Source organism: Callospermophilus lateralis, assembly GCF_048772815.1.
Source record: "Callospermophilus lateralis isolate mCalLat2 chromosome 6 unlocalized genomic scaffold, mCalLat2.hap1 SUPER_6_unloc_1, whole genome shotgun sequence".
Lineage (NCBI taxonomy): Eukaryota > Metazoa > Chordata > Mammalia > Rodentia > Sciuridae > Callospermophilus > Callospermophilus lateralis.
In genome coordinates, this window is record NW_027510149.1 from 447,609 (window position 1) to 466,966 (window position 19,358).

The 19,358-nt window shown below is 44.0% G+C and overlaps 1 protein-coding gene across 16 annotated transcripts in view; it reads right to left on the minus strand.

The window, feature by feature from the left end:
* Afdn (afadin, adherens junction formation factor) overlaps nucleotides 1-18,768 on the minus strand; it is a 128,134-nt gene extending 109,366 nt beyond the window's left edge. For all 16 annotated transcript variants that reach the window (XM_076858035.2, XM_076858034.2, XM_076858029.2 and 13 more), the window contains exon 1: nucleotides 18,581-18,768. In XM_076858035.2, coding sequence (XP_076714150.1) covers nucleotides 18,581-18,685 — 105 coding nt within the window. In that variant the 5' untranslated portion in view covers nucleotides 18,686-18,768. The remainder of the gene's footprint in view (nucleotides 1-18,580) is intronic.
* Nucleotides 18,769-19,358: the final 590 nt, after the last annotated feature.

The following is a 19,358-nucleotide window of genomic DNA, read 5'->3' on the forward strand; positions in this document are numbered from 1 at the left end:
GAGTCAACCTAAAGCACCCACAGCAGACCTGAACTTTTCAGTGGAAACTGCCCTACCTCCACGGAGCATCAAATGATAGGAAGCCCAATAGAGACCTCAATTTCCTTCCTGAGACAAACAAGATGTTCTACTGGAACAAAGGAAGCAAAACAAAGTGAAGGGAAAAGAAAACACAAATAATAATAATGGCACATACAATAAGCACATTCAAGAAATAATCTTCCTCTTGCTCACGCAGATGACTGAGGTTAACACGCAGCCTATGCTAAATGCTGTGCTGAGGGCTTCTGATGCATCCATCGCCTGCTTCAATTTCACAGCACCTAGGAGGCAGGCACTGCTCCTGTTCTGCCTCACAGAAGGAACAGACCTAAGGAAGATGGAGCAGCTCGACCCCCACACAGCTGCACTAGTGGCCCAGAATTCAGGTCAGGCAGTCCTGAAGCAAAAGCTACACTTTTAACCACCCTGCTACACAGCCTCTTATAAGGCCACTTGATGAGTGGACCTCAGTAACCATTCTCCTACACAACAGACAATATGAAACAAACATGGGATTCACCACACAGCTGAGTTTGAAAAAGAGAAATCTAAATCTACATCACAAAGTACAGGCTCGAAAGTATATGGGCCAACTCCTGGATAAACAGCACCAAGCACTGGGTAGGGTGGAGAGGGCATCCCCACTAGTCCATGAAGAGGTTCAAGTGAGAGCAATGTAAACAGCTGAGCAGTGAAACTCATCAAACAGCAGGGGAGAAGGCACAAAAAACATAAAATATGCCAACTACACTTAAAAAGTCTCAATCTAAAGAGCAATAGCAAAAGCCATAAATAACAACTTACACCCAATGTATACAATTAGTATTCAAAACATATAAGAATTCCTACAAGTCAATTAGAAAAAGACCAACAGTTCATTGGAAAAACCTAGACAAAATACACATATAAGCAACTCAAAGTGAAAATCAAAATGACTATAAATATAGTAAAACATGCTCAATCACTGAAATCAGTAATATAGACTTAAGTCATTATTATTTCAAACGCTTCAGCCTATTAGAAATTTGACAGTACTGAAGTTTGAAATGTAAACTGGTATTGCCATCTCAAAGATTAACTTGACAGTACTCAGTAAACTGGAATCCAGGCATTCCACCTCCAGGTACTAGACCTAACAGACTTCCATGAGTACAGATGGACACAGGGCAGACAGTCATGAAATCCACATTCACCACAGCAGGAAAGTACAAACGACCTAATCGTTCCTAGACAGGAGTACAGAGAAGTTAACTGAGTTTATTTGGACAGTGGAATAGCACAGAGCAATCAAAACCATGCACTACATCTACTAACAGGAAGTTCCAGATGCACAGTTTTCCTGGGAGAGGCAGAGGGAAAAGGAAAAAGAAGTCTTCTTCTTCTAATTCAAGTTCTTAAGCTTTCTGAAGCTCATTACCTGAAAGAGTATATATGACAACAGTACATCCCGTGTGGCTTTGGGAGTCAAATGAAAACACTGGAACAACACCTGCCGGTGTAAAATGAGCATTCTCAGCGCACACGCCTGGGGAGACCCTAGGCAGAAGCCCAGTTTGTGTGTCTGAGAACTGAAAGAAGACCACATGGCAAAATCCTAGCTAGGCATGCAAGCTGTTGTTAGAGAATGTAACAGTGACTGTTACTAACACTCCAGCCCTGAGAAAGGCGGTCCCCAACACAAGAACTCCAAAGAGAACAAACATCTACTAGGAGCTGGTCAGTTACAAAAGACAAAGGCTCTCTGTGTTTGTCCAGTAATTATCAAGGAATGGAAGGAAGGAAGATGGAGCTCACCTACAAAGCGGAAGAAACAAAACCAACACCGCAGGTCAGACTCTAAAGCTGGGCCACAAATCAGCTGCAGGGCAAAGCTCATGTCACAATAATGCTCTGAAATCATATTACATATTTTAAACGCCAACTAATATGATAATGCCAATCTAAAATAAATGTTTTAAAAGAAATCTGCAATCTAGTAGCCAAAGAATTCTCAGAATAGATGTAAACCCTGAGGTCTCCCTTCCTCCCTCCCCCTCCCTCCCTCCCTCCCTCTCTCTCTCTCTCTATCTCTCTCTCTCTGCCCTGGGAAAAGAAAAATAATGAGTCTCTGCTCTTGTGGCACTTAGAGTATAGCAGACACAGGTGAGGACAGATGGAGGTACACAGATGCCCTGGGATGTTGGTGAGAAGGAAAGTACCATTTCACAGGGCAGCCCAGAAAGTCTAAGGAAGGGACACTGGACTGGAGCAACACTTGCCCATGTGAAACGAGCATTCTCAGGGCACACACCTGGGGAGACCCTGGGCAGAAGCCCAGTTTGTGTGTCTTGAGAGCTGAAAGAAGACCACATGGTAAGTGCAGAGTGGGAACAGGAGAAGCAATGTGATGGAGTTGGGGGGGGGGGGGACACAATGGAGATGGCAGGGCAAGGTACAATCTTTGGGTGATGCAAAAGCCATCCCTGGGGATTGAGTAGAAAAATGACATGATTTAGAAGTATATTTCAGGATGGGAAACAGACTTGGGGCAAAGGTCAAGAACAGAAATAAACAGTAAGATGTCAGGATGTGACAGATAACACAATACAAAGTAAGAGTTTATTGAATAGGCCACATGAGAGATGGGGAAAGCTTGAACAAGGGTCAGAAGCCAGAAGCAGAATGTTTAGAAGCGGTTAAATAATAAAACAGGGTGGAGGTAGAGCCAGCAGTTTGCTGATAGATTAGACAAAGGCAGGAATCTAGAATAAAACCGGGCAGTCAGTGTGCACACAGGAACGCGGAGGAGAGCCTGGAGAAAGAGCCAAGTGGGCTGATGGGGAAACCTTAAGTCTGAAACGCCGGATGCACCTAAAGCCATCCAGGCTGCATAGAGCTGGGTGGGGCTGAAGTTCAGAGCAGTGACCGGGCTGAGAACTATAAATCTGCAACACATTCATGCTTCTTAGAACGTGGATGAAAGGTCCACTCAGGAGGAAGTCTGGAGAAGAGAGTGGGCATGGGAGCAAACCCCAGGGACTCCCCCATGTGGCACAGGACAAGAAGACAGCCCTGGAGGTCCAGGGAGACCGGGTCCTGTGGGTGTGATGAGGGTCCTGTGGGTGTGATGAACCGTGCAGGAGTCCAACAGGAGAGCTGAGAAAGAAGGGCTGGTAGCACAGCACACGGGGGCCCTGACCAGGGTTCTGGTGAAGTTAGGATTGACCCACCTCACACAAAAAGGCAAGTGAAGTCATCCTGAACTGTGGTTTTTGCCTTTAAAATTAAACCACTTAAACTGTTAACAGAGTGAAAACTAATTTTCTCTTTTATCCGTGACAGCTTCACATCAAGTAACCAAATTGGAAAAGCGACAACTGTCTTAACACAGAATCATTTGGCTGAGCCTTGTTTGTACAGTCTCCAGTTTTTTTTTGTTTGTTTGTTTTAATCTTGACTTTAGTACCATGCAACTCCCTGCAGTGCCATGGATCAGGCTTCAATATTCCACCTAGAAGGTTCTCCAGGTACCAAGAAAACAAAATGTCCTGTTTTTTTTTTCTTTTTAAATACTAAATATCCTTTGTCCATCTATTAGACTGTGTATTTACTATGATATTTGTGGAAATAAACTGAAAAGAGTGAATTTGTAGGGCTGGGGATGGGGCTCAGTGGTAGAGTACTCACCTAGCATGCGTGAGGCACTGGCTTCGATCCTCAGCACCACATAAAAAATAATAATAAAATAAAGATATTGTGCCCACCTATAACTAAAAACTAAATGTTTTTAAAAAGTGAATTAGCAGGGGTTGGGGTTATAGCTCAGTGGTAGAGCTCTTGCCTAGCATGTGTGAGACACTGCGTTCAATCCTCAGCACCACATAAAAATAAATAAATAAAATAAAGGTATTGTGTCCAATTAAAAATGTCCATAAAAATATTTTTTAAAAACAGCGAATTAGCAGTTTCAAGTCTTTTGATACCTGAGTGGCAGCCCTGAACCACACATGCTGGGCAGCCTCTAGTGACGGTGGTCCACAATGGGAGCTGAAAGCTTCCCCTCCTAGGGTGTCACAGACTGGGTAAGGGCACCGCTTTTGCACTTCCCAGGAGGTCTGATGCTAAGGCAAACCAACCTACCGTACAGCCAGACAGAGAAAAGTAGAGCAATGTAGCTACGGTCAGTATGTAAGACTTTGTAATGATAATAAACAACTGCTACTATATACTATGCTTTCCACTGTTATTTTAGAGTATCTTCCTTCTCCCCCCGCCTTTTTTTTGTTGTTGTTTGTTTGTTTTTGTTTTTGTTTTTTTTTTTTTTGGTGTGTGGGGCGTGGGGGAGCTAGGAATGGAACCCAGGGCCTAGTGCTTGCTAGACAACCATTCTACCACTGAGCTACATCCCCAACCCTCCTCCTTCCACTTATAAAAAATAAGATTACAGTAAAATTTGACAGCAGTAGTGGCCTCATCTCCCATTCCTGTGCCCTCTGATGACACACTTTTCTCTTGGGCTTGATTTGATCTCATGCTGCTCTATTCATCATGGCCTACAGGCAACGGACTACTCTCCTTACACAGATAAGCATGCAGCTGACTTCACCGCCCATCTTTGTGTTCATGTAAGCACACTGTCTGATGTTCGTGCCATAAAGCTGCCTAGCATGCACTTCTGAAACGCAGCCCTGTCATGAAGAGGTACACAGCTACATTTACAATCATCAAAGTTCATGGTCTATCTGTGACCTTTTTAAAGCTCATGCTCTGGTTTTGGAAAAATTTTAATTTTATTGTAATATATATGTGTTTGTGAGAGAAAAACACACTATGGATCTATATGTAGATACACACACACAAGCACACCCCTGTAGTCCATCTTGTGAAACTTCTTAATATAGAAATGAAAAAAAAAAAAGAAAGAAAAAAGAAACACTAAGGTAAAAATAACTTAGTAATTTATAGTTGTACTAAAAAAATCAAGAGGTTTTTTTTTTTTTTAAAGCAAAGCATCTCAACCAGCCAACATTTAAAGGTTTCAGAAACACCTGTCTATAGCCAAGGCTCCTCTGATGCTCATGGTCTACTGGCAATTTTTTTTTTTTTTTAAGAGAGAGTGGAGAGAATTTTTTAATATTTTTTTTTTTTTTTTTTTTAGTTTTTCGGCAGGCACAACATCTTTGTTTGTATGTGGTGCTGAGGATCGAACCCGGGCCGCACGCATGCCAGGCGAGCGCGCTACCGCTTGAGCCACATCCCCAGCCCCTCTACTGGCAATTTTAATAGATCTGAGCCTGGTTTAAGAAGAAAAGACCACCCAAGCTCCGTTGAATCTCACATCTACCAAATGTAAAAGGGGAAAAATGGTACAAGCCATCAACTCTAACTGCAGCTAGGACATTTAGAATTACAAAACATTAACTGTTCCCTTGGTCTTTTTAGTTCCAATTCAAAAACCCTAAAAATAAGGAAACCAACCAATAAAAGGCACTTAATAACAAACATACCATAAAATCAGAGAACCAAAATAACCAACTAGGAAAAAGTATTTGTAAACACAAGATATCGATTTTTTTTTTAATTTTACAAATTTATAATAAAAGAATATCCAGACAGAAAGGCAACACGGATGGCAAGGACACTGGTGAACGGCTCTCAGCCCGACAAGGAGAAGGCCCCATGAACCTTGAAACCAGTGCTGGGATGACCACAATCCCACCAGGCATCGGAGTAGAAGACGGATCGACCTTTTAGGTACCAGAGTGGGAATCACCTACCCTCAGACCCAAACTCCACTCCTAAGGCATGCTGTGTGGAACACACAGGACCCTTGCAGCAGCCTCCTCCCCACTCTGTGTTCTGGAGACGCTGGACTGCTCCTCCACAGTTAGGAAATGTTGAGGAATGCAATATGGGGCAGTTATTAAAAGGTACAAACTGTATTATGTCCATACATACATTTTCTAATTTATGGGATAATTTCTTCAATATAAAACATGTTGCAGGAAAGTATAACTCCTCTGATGCCATTGAAAAATAAAATTCAAATACACACATGTATTAATTTGAGGGTTCAGAATATAACTGGGGAAGACAAATTCTAAAACTTCCTCATAATGGTACTTTTGAAAAACTAGAATTGGAAGAAAAGAAGGAGACTTTCAAATTCACAGAATCTGTGAAAAAAATCACGAACTAATCTTAATCTTCATAAATTTTTGTAAAAACAGGCTCCCCATGTCACTTGTCACAAAACTTGCCTTCAGCCTCCTTTTCAGAAAAACAGGTATGAGCCTCCAGAAGAGCCTGCTCTTATAAGGCGCAAACCTTTGCTCTTCTGGTGGCAGATGACAAAATTTCCCCAGCAGGGACTCCCTAACTATGGCTAAACATGATCCAGGCAGCATTTTCCCAAGGAATATTCCCAACTGATTGCCAGTCTAAAGCTAAACACCAGTCTTGGATTTTGGCACAGGCAGGCAAATCATCGCCTAGATTGCTTGGCCCAGACTCCATGATGACAGCAAGAAGACATGGACACAGTGGGATGGAACCCAGTGTGTGAAATCCTGGTGAAGGAGAGAGGTAAGACCTCTACCAACTCCCTGGCAGAATGTCCCACCACCTAAGAATGCAATGAAATTTTAAATTTCGCAGTAAGGATGCACAATGTGAAGTCAACAAATGTTAAGTAAGAATACCATCAGGCAAGGTCAGAAACTACCTGCCTCCCTGATCTCAGGACAATGGCCCCACAGTTAACTGTGGGCCTTTTTTATTGAAAGAAGGGGCAGAGGACAGGAGCCCAGGATTGCAACCTACCACCAGGAGAAGAGAAAATGGAATCCTCCAACAAGTAAGTCAGCCTCTATAAAGAGAAGGGCCACCACTAAGATACAGCCCCCATCCCCCATGCCCTCAAAGGACCACTGGTTCTGGCAATCAGAATGTCAAAGTGTTCAAGGAGAACAGCTGGAGCAATGAGGTAGGGCCATACTGAGAAGGGCAGGGGTCACATGAGTCCAGAGCACATGGGAAAGGCTGGAATGGAAAGGTTTGTTGAATGAATAATGAGGTACCATAATGTGGCAGTTACAAGACTTAGCAAAAATACTTCCTAAGAAAACACAACAAAACCTGAATGCCTCTAAAGAGAACAGAAAAGCCCAAAGATGGATGAATGGAGGTGGGAAAGAAAGAAAGGAATGAGGAAAGCAGCAAAGTCCCAGAGCAATAGGATCTCAAACAGAAGCACTGGAGAGAATGTTCTTGAAGTAATAGGATCAGAACATGTTTCCAGAAACAAAAAAAAAGAAAACTGGCAACTCAAAGTGAATGTTATAGTTGATACATGCTACCAGAGATGCTCAAGGAGCAGGGATCTCCAAGGTGCCAAAAAGTGGCACTTCAGGGGTCCTGAAGAAACCTTATGGCAACCGGTCCTCTGTGCTGGGAACCCACACCACTTATGCTACCCACTTCTCCGCTGTCCTGGTTGCCAGACAGACTGTCATGACATTACTGTGCTGATATTTGAGTAACCTGCTTAGTTAAAAAGGGCCAAAGCACAAACACTTACCTATGCATTGCAAAATTGTCATTTTATGATTAGCTGTTGCTGTTAATCTCTGGGTTTAATTTATAAATTAAACTTCATCATAGGAGTGCACGTGTGTGAAGACACACAGCATGCTTAAGGTTTGGTACTGCCCTTGGTCTCAGACACCCACTGGGGGCCTTGGAATGGATCCCCTGAAGATAACGGGGACGAGTGTACTTTACCTCCCACAAAGAAGTTTCTTCCAAGCTGTTCACTAAGTTCTACTATTTCCCATACAAAGAAAAACAGGTCTATCACCAGAGCACTGAGTGTAGGATCTAAAAGGTACAGGAGGCCATTTCCAAACTTGTTCCGTATGTCTGAAATTCATCCTTTCTCGTTTGGAAATGGCACATATTTTTTCAATCAATAATAAGGCACTATTAATAATAATCAAGGAATTGTCTCTAAAGATTCTACTAAAATTCAAATGTTATCTGGGGAAAAACTGATAATACATAAAATAAATTTCAGGAAATTAACAAAGCCTTAGCAGAAAAATCGGGGTCTGCAAAAATCACAACTCAAACAAGTTGTGTTTGCTGTTTACATTTAGGTCTCTATTAGGCAAGGAGGGATGACCATCAAGGAGGACATCACTGAAAGAAAGCATAAAGGAGCTGGGAGCCACAGGCCAGAGCTTGTAGGGCTCAGTCTCAGCCAAGGCTGCCAAAATGGGTCTGACCCTTCCTTCCTTTTCCAAGGCACAGGAAAGTCATCGTGAGACCACCACAACTGCCTTCTGTCTTTACTCAGACTCACACTTCTGTTCGCTATGCACAATAAGAGGTAGCATCACAGCCTGAGTTGGAAAATAAAATAAGGCTCACAGACGTGGCTGCAAAACACAGAATGGCCCAGCTCAAAGTGAGATCAAAGGGAGGGCTGGGGAAAGCCCTTCAGTGAAAATCACACACACGTGCATACACGCATGAGATGTGCATCCAGATGTTCACGAGCATGCCAGCTAAATAAACAGAAGATAGCTTCCATTACATCATACCTGTGCTTCTTCCTGAAAATCAAGTTCTAAACTATTCTATTAATAAATTATTTTCCTATAAAACTTCCAAACATTACTTTCATTGCAGTAAACTTAAATTTTGGAATTTTATTCATACAATGGTTAACAAAAGGTTCAGACTATCTGGGTTCAAATAATTGCTGCATGGCTTATGAGCTACATACTGTGGAATAAGTCATTTAAACTTATTGTGCCTAAGACTCTTCATCCAAACATAAGAACAGCAAAAGTGCCCACTCCAGGGCTGCCTCCAGGCCTGGAGGAGGCAGCTCCGCAACACACTACTGCTGCCGCTGACCTCAGCCATGCAGTGTGCACTCCTTGAACTCAAGTTCTGGAGTGGCTGCCAGAATTACCAAGGTGGGTTCCAAATATTGGCTTATGGACAGACACATGGCTGATCAAAAATCACGACTCAGTCCTGGCTAAATACGCAAACAATTAACCAGGTGCAACATAGACCTAACACTTTATTCCCCACAAATAACATAAAATCAGGAAAGAAAAACCCGGAAGGCAATGAAGAACTTCTTCAGATGGCAGAAAACAGGGTAATTTGTTATTTGTGTATGTGTCAGTACTTTCCACATATTCTAAAATACGCACATTTTTAACAACAGGAAAAAAAAAAAAAAACTTTAAATATATGACCTTACTACAGGGAAGGAAATGCACTAACTTTAAGTCCAACCACATTTTCAAGAAATACTTTAAAAAGGGCTACAAAAATAATACCACAAATATATTTAATTTTCTTTCTGGTTCTCTAATCTTCATTTCACTACTCTTGATATCTCCCAAAATAACTATTTCATGAAGGTAATTAAAAATAATTGTTTATAAACTAAAATCAGCAAGTTTGGCATAAAAATCATGTTAGCTGTACCACGAACTCAACAAGATCACCTTTGCCAAACTTGAATTAAAACCACATTTTTGAACCTTGGAGGCCCTAAACATGAAATGCAGTAAAACCACTGTCCATGGTACTCCTGGCAGGCACCTCCTCTTGAAAAAGCAGGAGCTTAACTGATCTGCAAAGGAATCTTTACAAATCCATATACTCAGCAATCAAGATTCTTTTCCTGTTTTTTATTATCCTAATAAATCAAAGGAATATGTTTATTAATGAGCATGTTCCACTAACTGGTTAAAAGCAGCATGTCACCAAAATAACTCAGAAACACTACCTATGATAAGTGAAATGGCAATCTGATAATGTTGAAAATGAACTCACACCAGCCACAATTCCACAACACAGCATACCTGTTACAAAACAAGTTGCCACTGAGTAGAAACAAGTTAATCCTAAGTGCTGTTAACCTTAAATAGAAAGCCACACACTATTTTGAAGTATTAAAATTCCAAATGTGTATACCGGGTTTTAGAACATAAATATGTCCAAATGTCTCTCAAGTCATAATCTTCAAAACACAATAACAACAGAAAAAAAGACATCCTCATGTAGCCGATGCTGGTGTAACTCAGAGTCTGTGCTTGGAAGAGGGAGGCTGAGGGCGGGCAAGGGCTGACTGTAGCCCACATTAACAACGTAATCACACTAGACAGAATGCTTGAGCCACCACTGTCGGAAAAGTCCTGTAAGAACTAGAAAACTTTCAGAAGGCATGGCTCCAGTCTAGTGCTTAGCCAACAGCAAACTGCTTCAGCTAGGATGCGGCTAGCATTCCTGGATAACAAAAGCGTAAATATTTGCATTTTATCACTAACTAAAATTTAACTAAAAATTAAGTATTTAAAAATATAGAAAATAAACATAGAATGCATAAAATTAATATGTGAAATCTACACTAAGAGTAAACTCTGTTCACATTTTAAATATGACATCTGTTTATGTTATAGTCCTACTTGAAAATGTTATGAAATAGAGATTTACATTTACTTTAGAATTGTTATGTTTTTAAAAATCATTTGTAAAAGCAACCACTACTAAGTATACTAGGGCAGTAGGTCACAAACTCCAGGGGTTTCCTCGTAGGTCATTTGTGAGAAAGAAGGCCGTTCTTGTCATAACACCTGGACAATGCTGGCCTTTCCCGTGTGCTGCACAGATGGCAGGAGGCAAGGAGGATCACTGGAGTGCCTCAGCATGCATGAATCAAGGCAGCCACATCAGGGTGGCAGGGACGGAGCACAAATGTACTTTCTACTGCTCTGCACCACTTACACTTTAGAAAAAGCTAGTTTTGCTTAAGAATGTCTCTGATAAAACAGAAAAAAAGATGGATTTTATTGAACTTTGGAGTACATGCTTTCAATGGTCTGTGTGCCCAAGGACTCAAGGAAGCCTTCACTTCTGCGGCAAGCCAGTGCCTGTGACATCTACACTAGGAACTGGATGAGGCACTCTTCATGGAACACTGTTTTCTTGAAAGAATGACTAACAAACTACGGTTACCCAGGTTTGGGAGTTCTTCAGACATTTCCTCAAAAATGAACAAAGCAAGCTTATCCCTCTGAGCATTGTCTGACCAGGCTGCCAATCATGAAGTATTTAAAAACTTGTCCCAGCACTGCTGAGCTTGAGCGCATCCCTATACTCAAGAGCTTCCTGGTGAGCACATTATGGCCCTGTCTGAGGGAACCTGTCAACAATCTGCAGACGTGTATGACAGTGCATTAGTGTTTTCCAAATGATCAACGTAGGATGGAGAAGACCATGCACAGGAAAAACATCCTTTCCAAGCACAAGATAGACACATGGGTTTAGTGTAGCAGAACACAAGGTCTTCAAAAGAATCTTCTAAAGGAGGATTAGTTACAAAATATTTAAGTTCAAACTAGAAACCTTATTTTGACTGATTCTTTCTATGTTCATTACCAGTGACCCTTAAAAATAATAACTTCAAGTTTTTGTCAACAACATAATTAAGGTAAAAAGCAAAACATGACGTAACCTAAGGACTCACCAAAAGCTTGAGTAACATCACACAGTACATTCAGAACAGAAGCTCCCACAGCCTGAGTAAACCCCCCGTACAGCACTGTTCTCAGAGCCTACAGCACTCAACATTATTCAGACAACATGGACATCCACTGCTCTTTAAAAGACGGCCTCCCAACCCATGACTTTATCCTACAGTGCCTGTGAGGCTATGGAATTTAAAAGCTGGAGTATTATCAAACAGGTTGCTGCTCCTGTCCTCCTCCTATCAAACACACAGCTCCGGATGGCAAGGGGCGCAAGTCTCAGGACAAAGCTGCCAATAGCAGCACACACCACCACCAGACAGTTCCCGCTGGTTCTAAGGAAACCAGGAAATAGGTCAGGAGGTCCCCTTGGGAATCACCCCCCGAGCCAGGCAAAGGCAGGCACACTCAGTGGGCAGTCACTCAACGTGGCAGAGGTGAACCTCCCCGACTTTCCTTCAGCAGGACCAGCATGGAACATGGAACACAAATATGAGCTGTGATTCTGACCACAACAAGCCAACTGGACCCCTCCTAAGCAACCAAACACCCAAACAACAATGAGAAAGGAGTGGTCCAAGTCCTCCTCAGCTGAAGTCAGGCACTCCCAGCGGTGCGTCAGGAGGTGAGGCGCAGTGTTTCTATGGGACGGGATGCTGACAGAGCCAGACTCAACAGGAACTTGTCCTTATGGTCTGATTCCGCCCTACCAGAAAGGAAGTCAGCTTCAAAAACACAGAAAACAGTTGAATATTCTGTGAAAATGGCTGGTCCCTCTGCCTGGGTCAGTTGGGCCGAGTAAACTTTGGGCAGCTTGAAAGTACAGGAAAGACACAGTTCCAGCAGCCCAGTCCTGTTCACACCTGGAGCCAGTGGAGAAGACCCCAATTCACACTGCTGTCCTGGTGCAAACACCAACAGTTACAGAGCACTCCAAACAGTCCTCCTAACTCCAGTGCAGTGACATCTATTCAACCTGAAAATATAACAATGTGATCAAGTGCAACAAAAATGCTCTTATTTTCTATAATTCCTACAATATTCTTTAATGTTACATTTCACGCAAACAAAAGTACAGAAATTTTGACTATTTTCCAGCCATAGTAAACCACTCCATTTCAGTTCCTCTAAATGTTTTCATTCCTAAAATGCACTTATGAACATGTACACATGAGACCCCATATTCTATGACTTTGGAATCACTGACGCTGGGGAAACTTACCCTGCTTCATGTGTGAGCCGCCTTTCTAGTGCTTATTCTCACTTCGTCAAAGTATGCTCACTCCTTAGATTATAATGTGGTTTGATTAACTATCTGTATCAAAATGAGCAAGTTTTTAGATTGCTACTGTGGCAGAATAAGCCTAACCAGACAACATGAGATAGGGAGACACATGTCCCCTGCCACCTTGTAGCCTGTTCAAACCCTCCGGTGAACTCCAAAACACCTGGGACCAATAGATCCCAGACTTTTGGATTTCAGACTTCTCCAGTTTTTATAACATTTGCAAGTTACAGATCTCTTAGGGAGGGGACCTGAATCTTTGCATGAACTTCAAATTTTTCTTACACACAGCCTGCAGATAACTGTATACAATATTTTTATTGTGCCTATGTTTTGACTGTAACCTTCACATGAGGTCAGATGTGGAATATTCCACTTGTGGCATCTTGTTGGTGTTAAAATTTTTTTTTTATTTGGAGGATTTCAGACTTTGGAGGTTGGGGTACAATTTTGCTAGAAATGTTAAGAAAGATCTGCTCATGAAAAAAGATGGAAGACAGATGAGGTAGCACACACCTGTAATCTTAGACTCAGGAGACTGAGGCAGAAGAATCCCAAGCTTGAGACCAGCCTGGGTAACTTAGAGCAATCCTGTCTCAAAGAAAATAGAAAAAGGGTTGGATGATATGTGAGGACTAGCATGTGTGAGGCCTGGGTTCAATCCCCACCATAGTAAAAAGCAAAAAAAAAGTCCAAATTTGACAAGATGTACACACCTGCAACAACTCCTATAGGTGAGGACCCTGGATGGAAGGCCACCAGTGGCCTGCCTTTCAGGCCTTGATGGCATGTTAGTGTTAGAACTTGTAGGATGTGGCACTTTGCTCAGCATCTGACTCACAAGTAAATGTGGTCAGAAAATCCTTGGTCCCTGTCCCTGGCATCTCCAGAGTGAACAAGCACATCCTACATACCATTAGCAAGGAAACTAACCTAAAGTAGAAATAATTTTCAACTAATGAGTCAGTTTAGTTTTATGTTCAACAAGGGCTACTTGCATGTCCATTTTATTTATAGTAAAGAAAAATAGGTATATATCAAAATAATTGCTATTCATTAGCATTTTCTGACATTACATCAAAGTTCAAGTCTAGCAACACTGTTTATAAACAAATAATCCTATGCCTCCAGAATAGCCACTGCCTAATAATGATGCTTTACATACACAATTGCTCAATTAAATTCCTAATGACATAAACATGACTCTTAAGAATTCTTCTTAAGCTTCCCACTAATTTAGTGATATTGTGCCTATATTTTTCAATATGAAAGACCACTTCTATTACTCCTGATATGCTGCTACTTCTAGTTATTTAATCACAATAGAAAGTCTATAAAAAGTTTATAGCTACAACATTTACATTCCATTAGGTCAACAAATTGCATAAAATAATTTTTCATTAGCAGAAGGATAGCAAATCGAAACTGATCTAGATGTAATTTCAACTTAAAGGTATCTAAAAAATAGACAATAGCTGTACCTCAGATACTCATATAAAACTTAGCCCATTATTACAGGAAATAAAGATTTTAAAAGGTTATAACCACTACTGAGTTCAATTTACAAAAAGAAAGAAAGAAAGACAAAGAACAGAGATGCCATGCATACTAAAAACCCATCAGCGGCAACCACCTACTTCATGATACATTGGCCCCCAGAAAAAGGAAACGGGGCTTTCAGCAGTGCCAAAGCTTAAAAATACAACTGCCATTATCAAAACAGTTTAGCTGCATGATAAAGCATAGTTAGAACCAAAGTATTAGTCTGGAATGCCGTAGCTTCACTGAGTTATGCAATCAGCTCCTCACCTGAAGACTCCCTGCTCCACCTCTGCTCACAAACCAAAGTTATTTTTTACATGCATTTTTGAGTAAATATAAATCACCACATTATTTCTCAAGATGAATCAAGGTATTAAATGAAACATACACATCTTCTATGAGGGAAGAAAAAAGGCAATGAACTCAATAAACAATAAACAAATGAATATAAAAAATATCTCATGAAGCTAAATGGTCAATTACCTAGCATAGGTTTTGCATGTAGGTGTAACCTTTACAGAAGATGAAGAATAAGATAAGTAAACATTAATCTTTATAGACAAAAGGCAATTTTCACTAAATTTTTAAAAAGCGTTAAGTCCCATGTTTTGTCAGAAATACAAGTACACACAAAGGAAGTCATATTCAGTACTCTTCCACAAAATTGTTATTGAGCCCCTACCATGCAACAGACAGAATAACTTTTCAAGAACAAAACTCTGAAGTGTTTGCCTTCAGGTAATGAGGGATGAAGACTCGTCTCTGGCTGTCCAGACAACTATGGTGAGTTAAACCCACAGGAGGACCTAAGGGTGACCAGAGAACCCTATCCCAAGGAAAGCAGGAGGCACTCTGCCTTGGAAAGCACTGGGGACCCCCTAAAGAAGCAAAGGAAGGAGAGGAGAGGACTAAAGAGCTTCAATGAACTCTAATCTTCCACAGTACTCACAACGTTAATTCAGCTAAACACCAATCCCCTGGTGATGAAATGTCCGCACCATCAACCCTCATTTCACAAACTCCAACAGAATGAGAGACCCATTTTTGGAAGCTCTCTTCTTACACACAATGTGAATGTTAAGGAAAAGCAAGTTTAACCACAATGATTTTAAATATATCTTAATCTTCTTTAAAAATAAATGTAATTCAAAGAACCATGTTAATTATCTTCCTAAACATAGAAACCTCAGAATTATCATGGTTATCAAAGCTCACCAATCACAGATAATTAAAGCAGTTATAAAATTTGATAAGACACTGATCACTGTACCAAAAAAGGCAAGAAAAAGCAAAAAACTCATGCTCTCATTCACATTCATAAAAAAATTACCCAACAAAATAAATGCAAGGCTTAAATCTTGTCTGTACAAGTGAACCTCTACAGTGGATTTGTTCAACATCTACTGAATATCTAGTAAGGACTAATATGTCATTTATGTTCTTGTAGAAAGCTAAGACATTTAATTTGTAATGGCCAAATGGAGTAAAAATAATCATTAGATGGTAAAAAAAAATTCATATACACTCTGATAAAGCAGAATGAAACCACTATCCTTAAAAATACTGGTTTAGAGAATTATTAGGCTACATACACCGCAAAAAAAAATAGTTATGTAAAGCTTAACTTCTAAGACAAGAACAAACAGAAAAGCATGCAAAGGTTCTCTACAAAACAGAATAGGAAGTGTGAGCTAGCCATACACAATGACAGTGCTCAGAAAAAAATAACATGGACTTTTTTTTTTGGGGGGGGGGTATTGAGGACTGAACCCAGGGGCACTTTACCACCGAGCCACATCCCCAGCCCTTTTAACTTTTTATTAAAAAGTTAAGTTTGGCTAAGTTGCTGAAGGCCTTGCTAAATTGCTGAGGTAGATTTTGAACTCCTGACCCTCCTGCCTCAGCCTCCCAAGCCACTGGGGTTACAGTTGTGGCCACTGGGCCCAGCAACATGGACATTTGTTAAAAACAATTCACTATATAAGGCTTTCAAATACGATTTTGAAGAATCTCTTCTAAAAACAGAAAGGTTCAGATTTAAGAGGTGAGGAAACACTAGTATGAAATATACAATCTTTTTTAAAAAGTCCTTCAATTTTTGCTCTGTATACACAGCAACTTTTCACCTCCAGAATAACAGAAGAAAGATTTCCAAATGACAAGCCAATTTTATTTTAATAAGTACTCACATCTCTAGGAAAATGAGAATGTTTCAAATTAATACTTAAAAGTAGAATTTCATTAAATTAATTAACTACATTTCTGGCTTGGGATTTTTTTTTTAAATGTCAACTGAATTTAAAAGACCAAAGAATAAGTTGAATACTCTAATACCCAACTGAAAAAAAAAGATTTTTTCCCCCAACTAAACTTGAGAAATCTCTCAAAAAAAACAATTAAAAATAGATTAAAACAAAAACAAAAACAAAATGATTATGTACCAAGACAATATTTTACATCCAAATATTCTTAACCTACCACAAAAAAAAAGAACTCATTATTCCCAAAAAACATAATCCTTAAATTAAATTACTACAAAAGTTGTGCTAGAAGTCTATGAATGAACACTTCACTACATAGTAAATTTGCTTACTAGAAGCTAACTCATAAACTCACCACAGAAGATGAGTTGTGAGTCAGGTATAAGCCAACATCAGTGCTCAGACTGGTAACCTGAACCTAACAGTTTATATCAGCACTGGGACTGAGGATTGTGAGTGGCTCTAACCATCTCAAGTGTGCTCAGAGGCAAGATGAACAGAGGAAGAGCAGCCTCCCACCACAAGCAAATCAGGACCCCAAAACGTAGAGTCAAATTTTTCTCAACATGACAAGCTGAGATTTAATGATAAAGAGATTAAATTTCACTAGAACGTTCATATCTACCAAGGGTGTTTTGGTGCCAGAAAGCTAGCAAATAAATATTGTTAGTTTTAAATCACCTACAACAAACCAAAACCAGATGCTATTAAACAAGGTCCTGAACAGGCCCGAATCCAGAGTGTCAGGTCGCCCAGTGGAAGTGTGCACAGCTAACACTCAAGGACATACATTCTGGCCCTGTGCCCTCACAGGAGGGTCCTCCTGGCCACCTCTGGCTTCCCTGATGGACTGGGCCTCAAACATTTTTTTTTGCAAAACCGGGCACAACTCTTTCAGCAGCTCTGTTATAAACAACTGCCAATGCACCAGACCAAGGGTGACTGACTTCCTCCTGCCTGGGAGCCGGGCTGCCTGACACCCTGCTGCGCCCTGGCCGGCGCGGGTGCCTTGGCACCCAGCCAGAGGGGTCGGACACAACTCTGGACGTCAGTCTCTCGCCGGAGTGGGCACCTCACGCTCCAGACCCCCCAAGCGAGTACCAGCCCGTCACGTGCTCTCCGAGTGACCGTAGTCCATGTCCCCACACTCGCAAGACGCCAGGAGGCGGCCAGGACCAAACGTCCAGTGCGGTCGGCATCCCCTGGGGACACGAGACCCACAGAGTGGCCCACCAAGCACGACAGGGCGACCTGGGGCACAAGGGAACGAGCAGGTGGGGTCCAGGGCACGGGGGTCAGCTACATAGGGGCCCAGGAGCACCAGTGAACCACGGGACACAGGTGGGTGACCAGGTGGGGGAGACAGGTGAGCAGCCAGAAAGCACAGGTGTGTGGCCAGGTGAGGTCCCAAGGACACAGGTGTGTGGTCAGGTAGGGTCCCTGGGGGCGCAGATGAGCAGCCAGGTGAGGTCCCCAGGGACACAGGAGGGCAGCCAGGAGAAGGCCTGAGGCACGAGGGGCTGGCCAGGTGGGGTCCAGGGCGCACAGGCGAGTGGCTGGGGCTGGTCAGGGGAGGCCTGAGGCACAGGAGAGCAGCCAGGTGGGGACCAGCGGCTCAGGCGACGAGCCGGGGAGGCCGGAAGCAGAGGGGGCGGCCAGGTGCGACCCCGGGGGACACGGTTGAGGGCGGCCGAGGGCAGGCCCGGCGCACAGGTGGGCGGCCAGCGGGGCCCGGAGGCCCAGACGAGCGGCCGGGCGGCCCGGGCACAGGTGGCGCGGCCTGCGGACCCCGCACGGGACCCGCCCGTGCCGGCGGGGCGGGGGCGCGGGCCGAGGCGGGGCGCGGGGCGGCGCGGGGACGGGGTCGAGGACGCGGCGGCGGGGACCCTCCCGCGCCGCCGCGGCGCGGCGCCTACCTCGGTCGGCTGGCTGATCTCGAACAGGTCCAGCCGGTTGGCGTTCCAGTGGTGGATGATGTCGGCCAGCTTCCGCCGCTCCTCGTCGCGGCCGCCCACCGACATGGTGGGCCGCGCTGCTGCCGGGCCCGCGGCCGGCACCCAGGCCGCTCTGCGCCGCGCCCTCCTCCCGGCCCGGCCCGCGTCCGGCCCGCGCCGCCTCAGCCCGCGCCTCAGCCCGGCCGGTGCGCCGCGGCCGCCCCGCCCGCCGCCGCCGTGCGCGCCCGCCGTGCGCGCGCCCGCGCCCCGGCCGCGCGCCCGCCACCCTCCGGGCCGCGCCGCTAGGTGCTGCGAGCCGCGCGGCAGGGCCGTGCGCGCGCCCCAGCAGGTCGGGCGCCGCCCCCGGGGCGGCTGCGGGTGGCGCCGGCGCTGCGGCCGCAGCTTGGGGCTGGCGGGAAGCCGGGACAGCGCGGGGCGTGCGTCCGCGGGGCGGCGGCGCGGCCGGGAGCGCGCGGGAGTCCGACGCCCGGGGACGCCTCGCGCGGGCTCGGCGAGCTCGGGACAGGTGTCCTCCGGCCGCCCTGGCCGCGGGGAGGTGGGCTGCGGACCGGGCCCGCGCCGCGCCTGACAAAGGCGCTCACCTGGGAAACGCCCCCGCCGGCGGGGATGGCGGCGGCGCGCGGCGGAGCCTCGGTCGGTGTCCCTCGCCCCCTCCTGACGGGAGGTCGTCCCCCGCCCACCGGCCCTCCACCGCCGGAGGAAGCGGTCCCGCCCGCCCGGCTTTGTCTCGCCGCGGCCC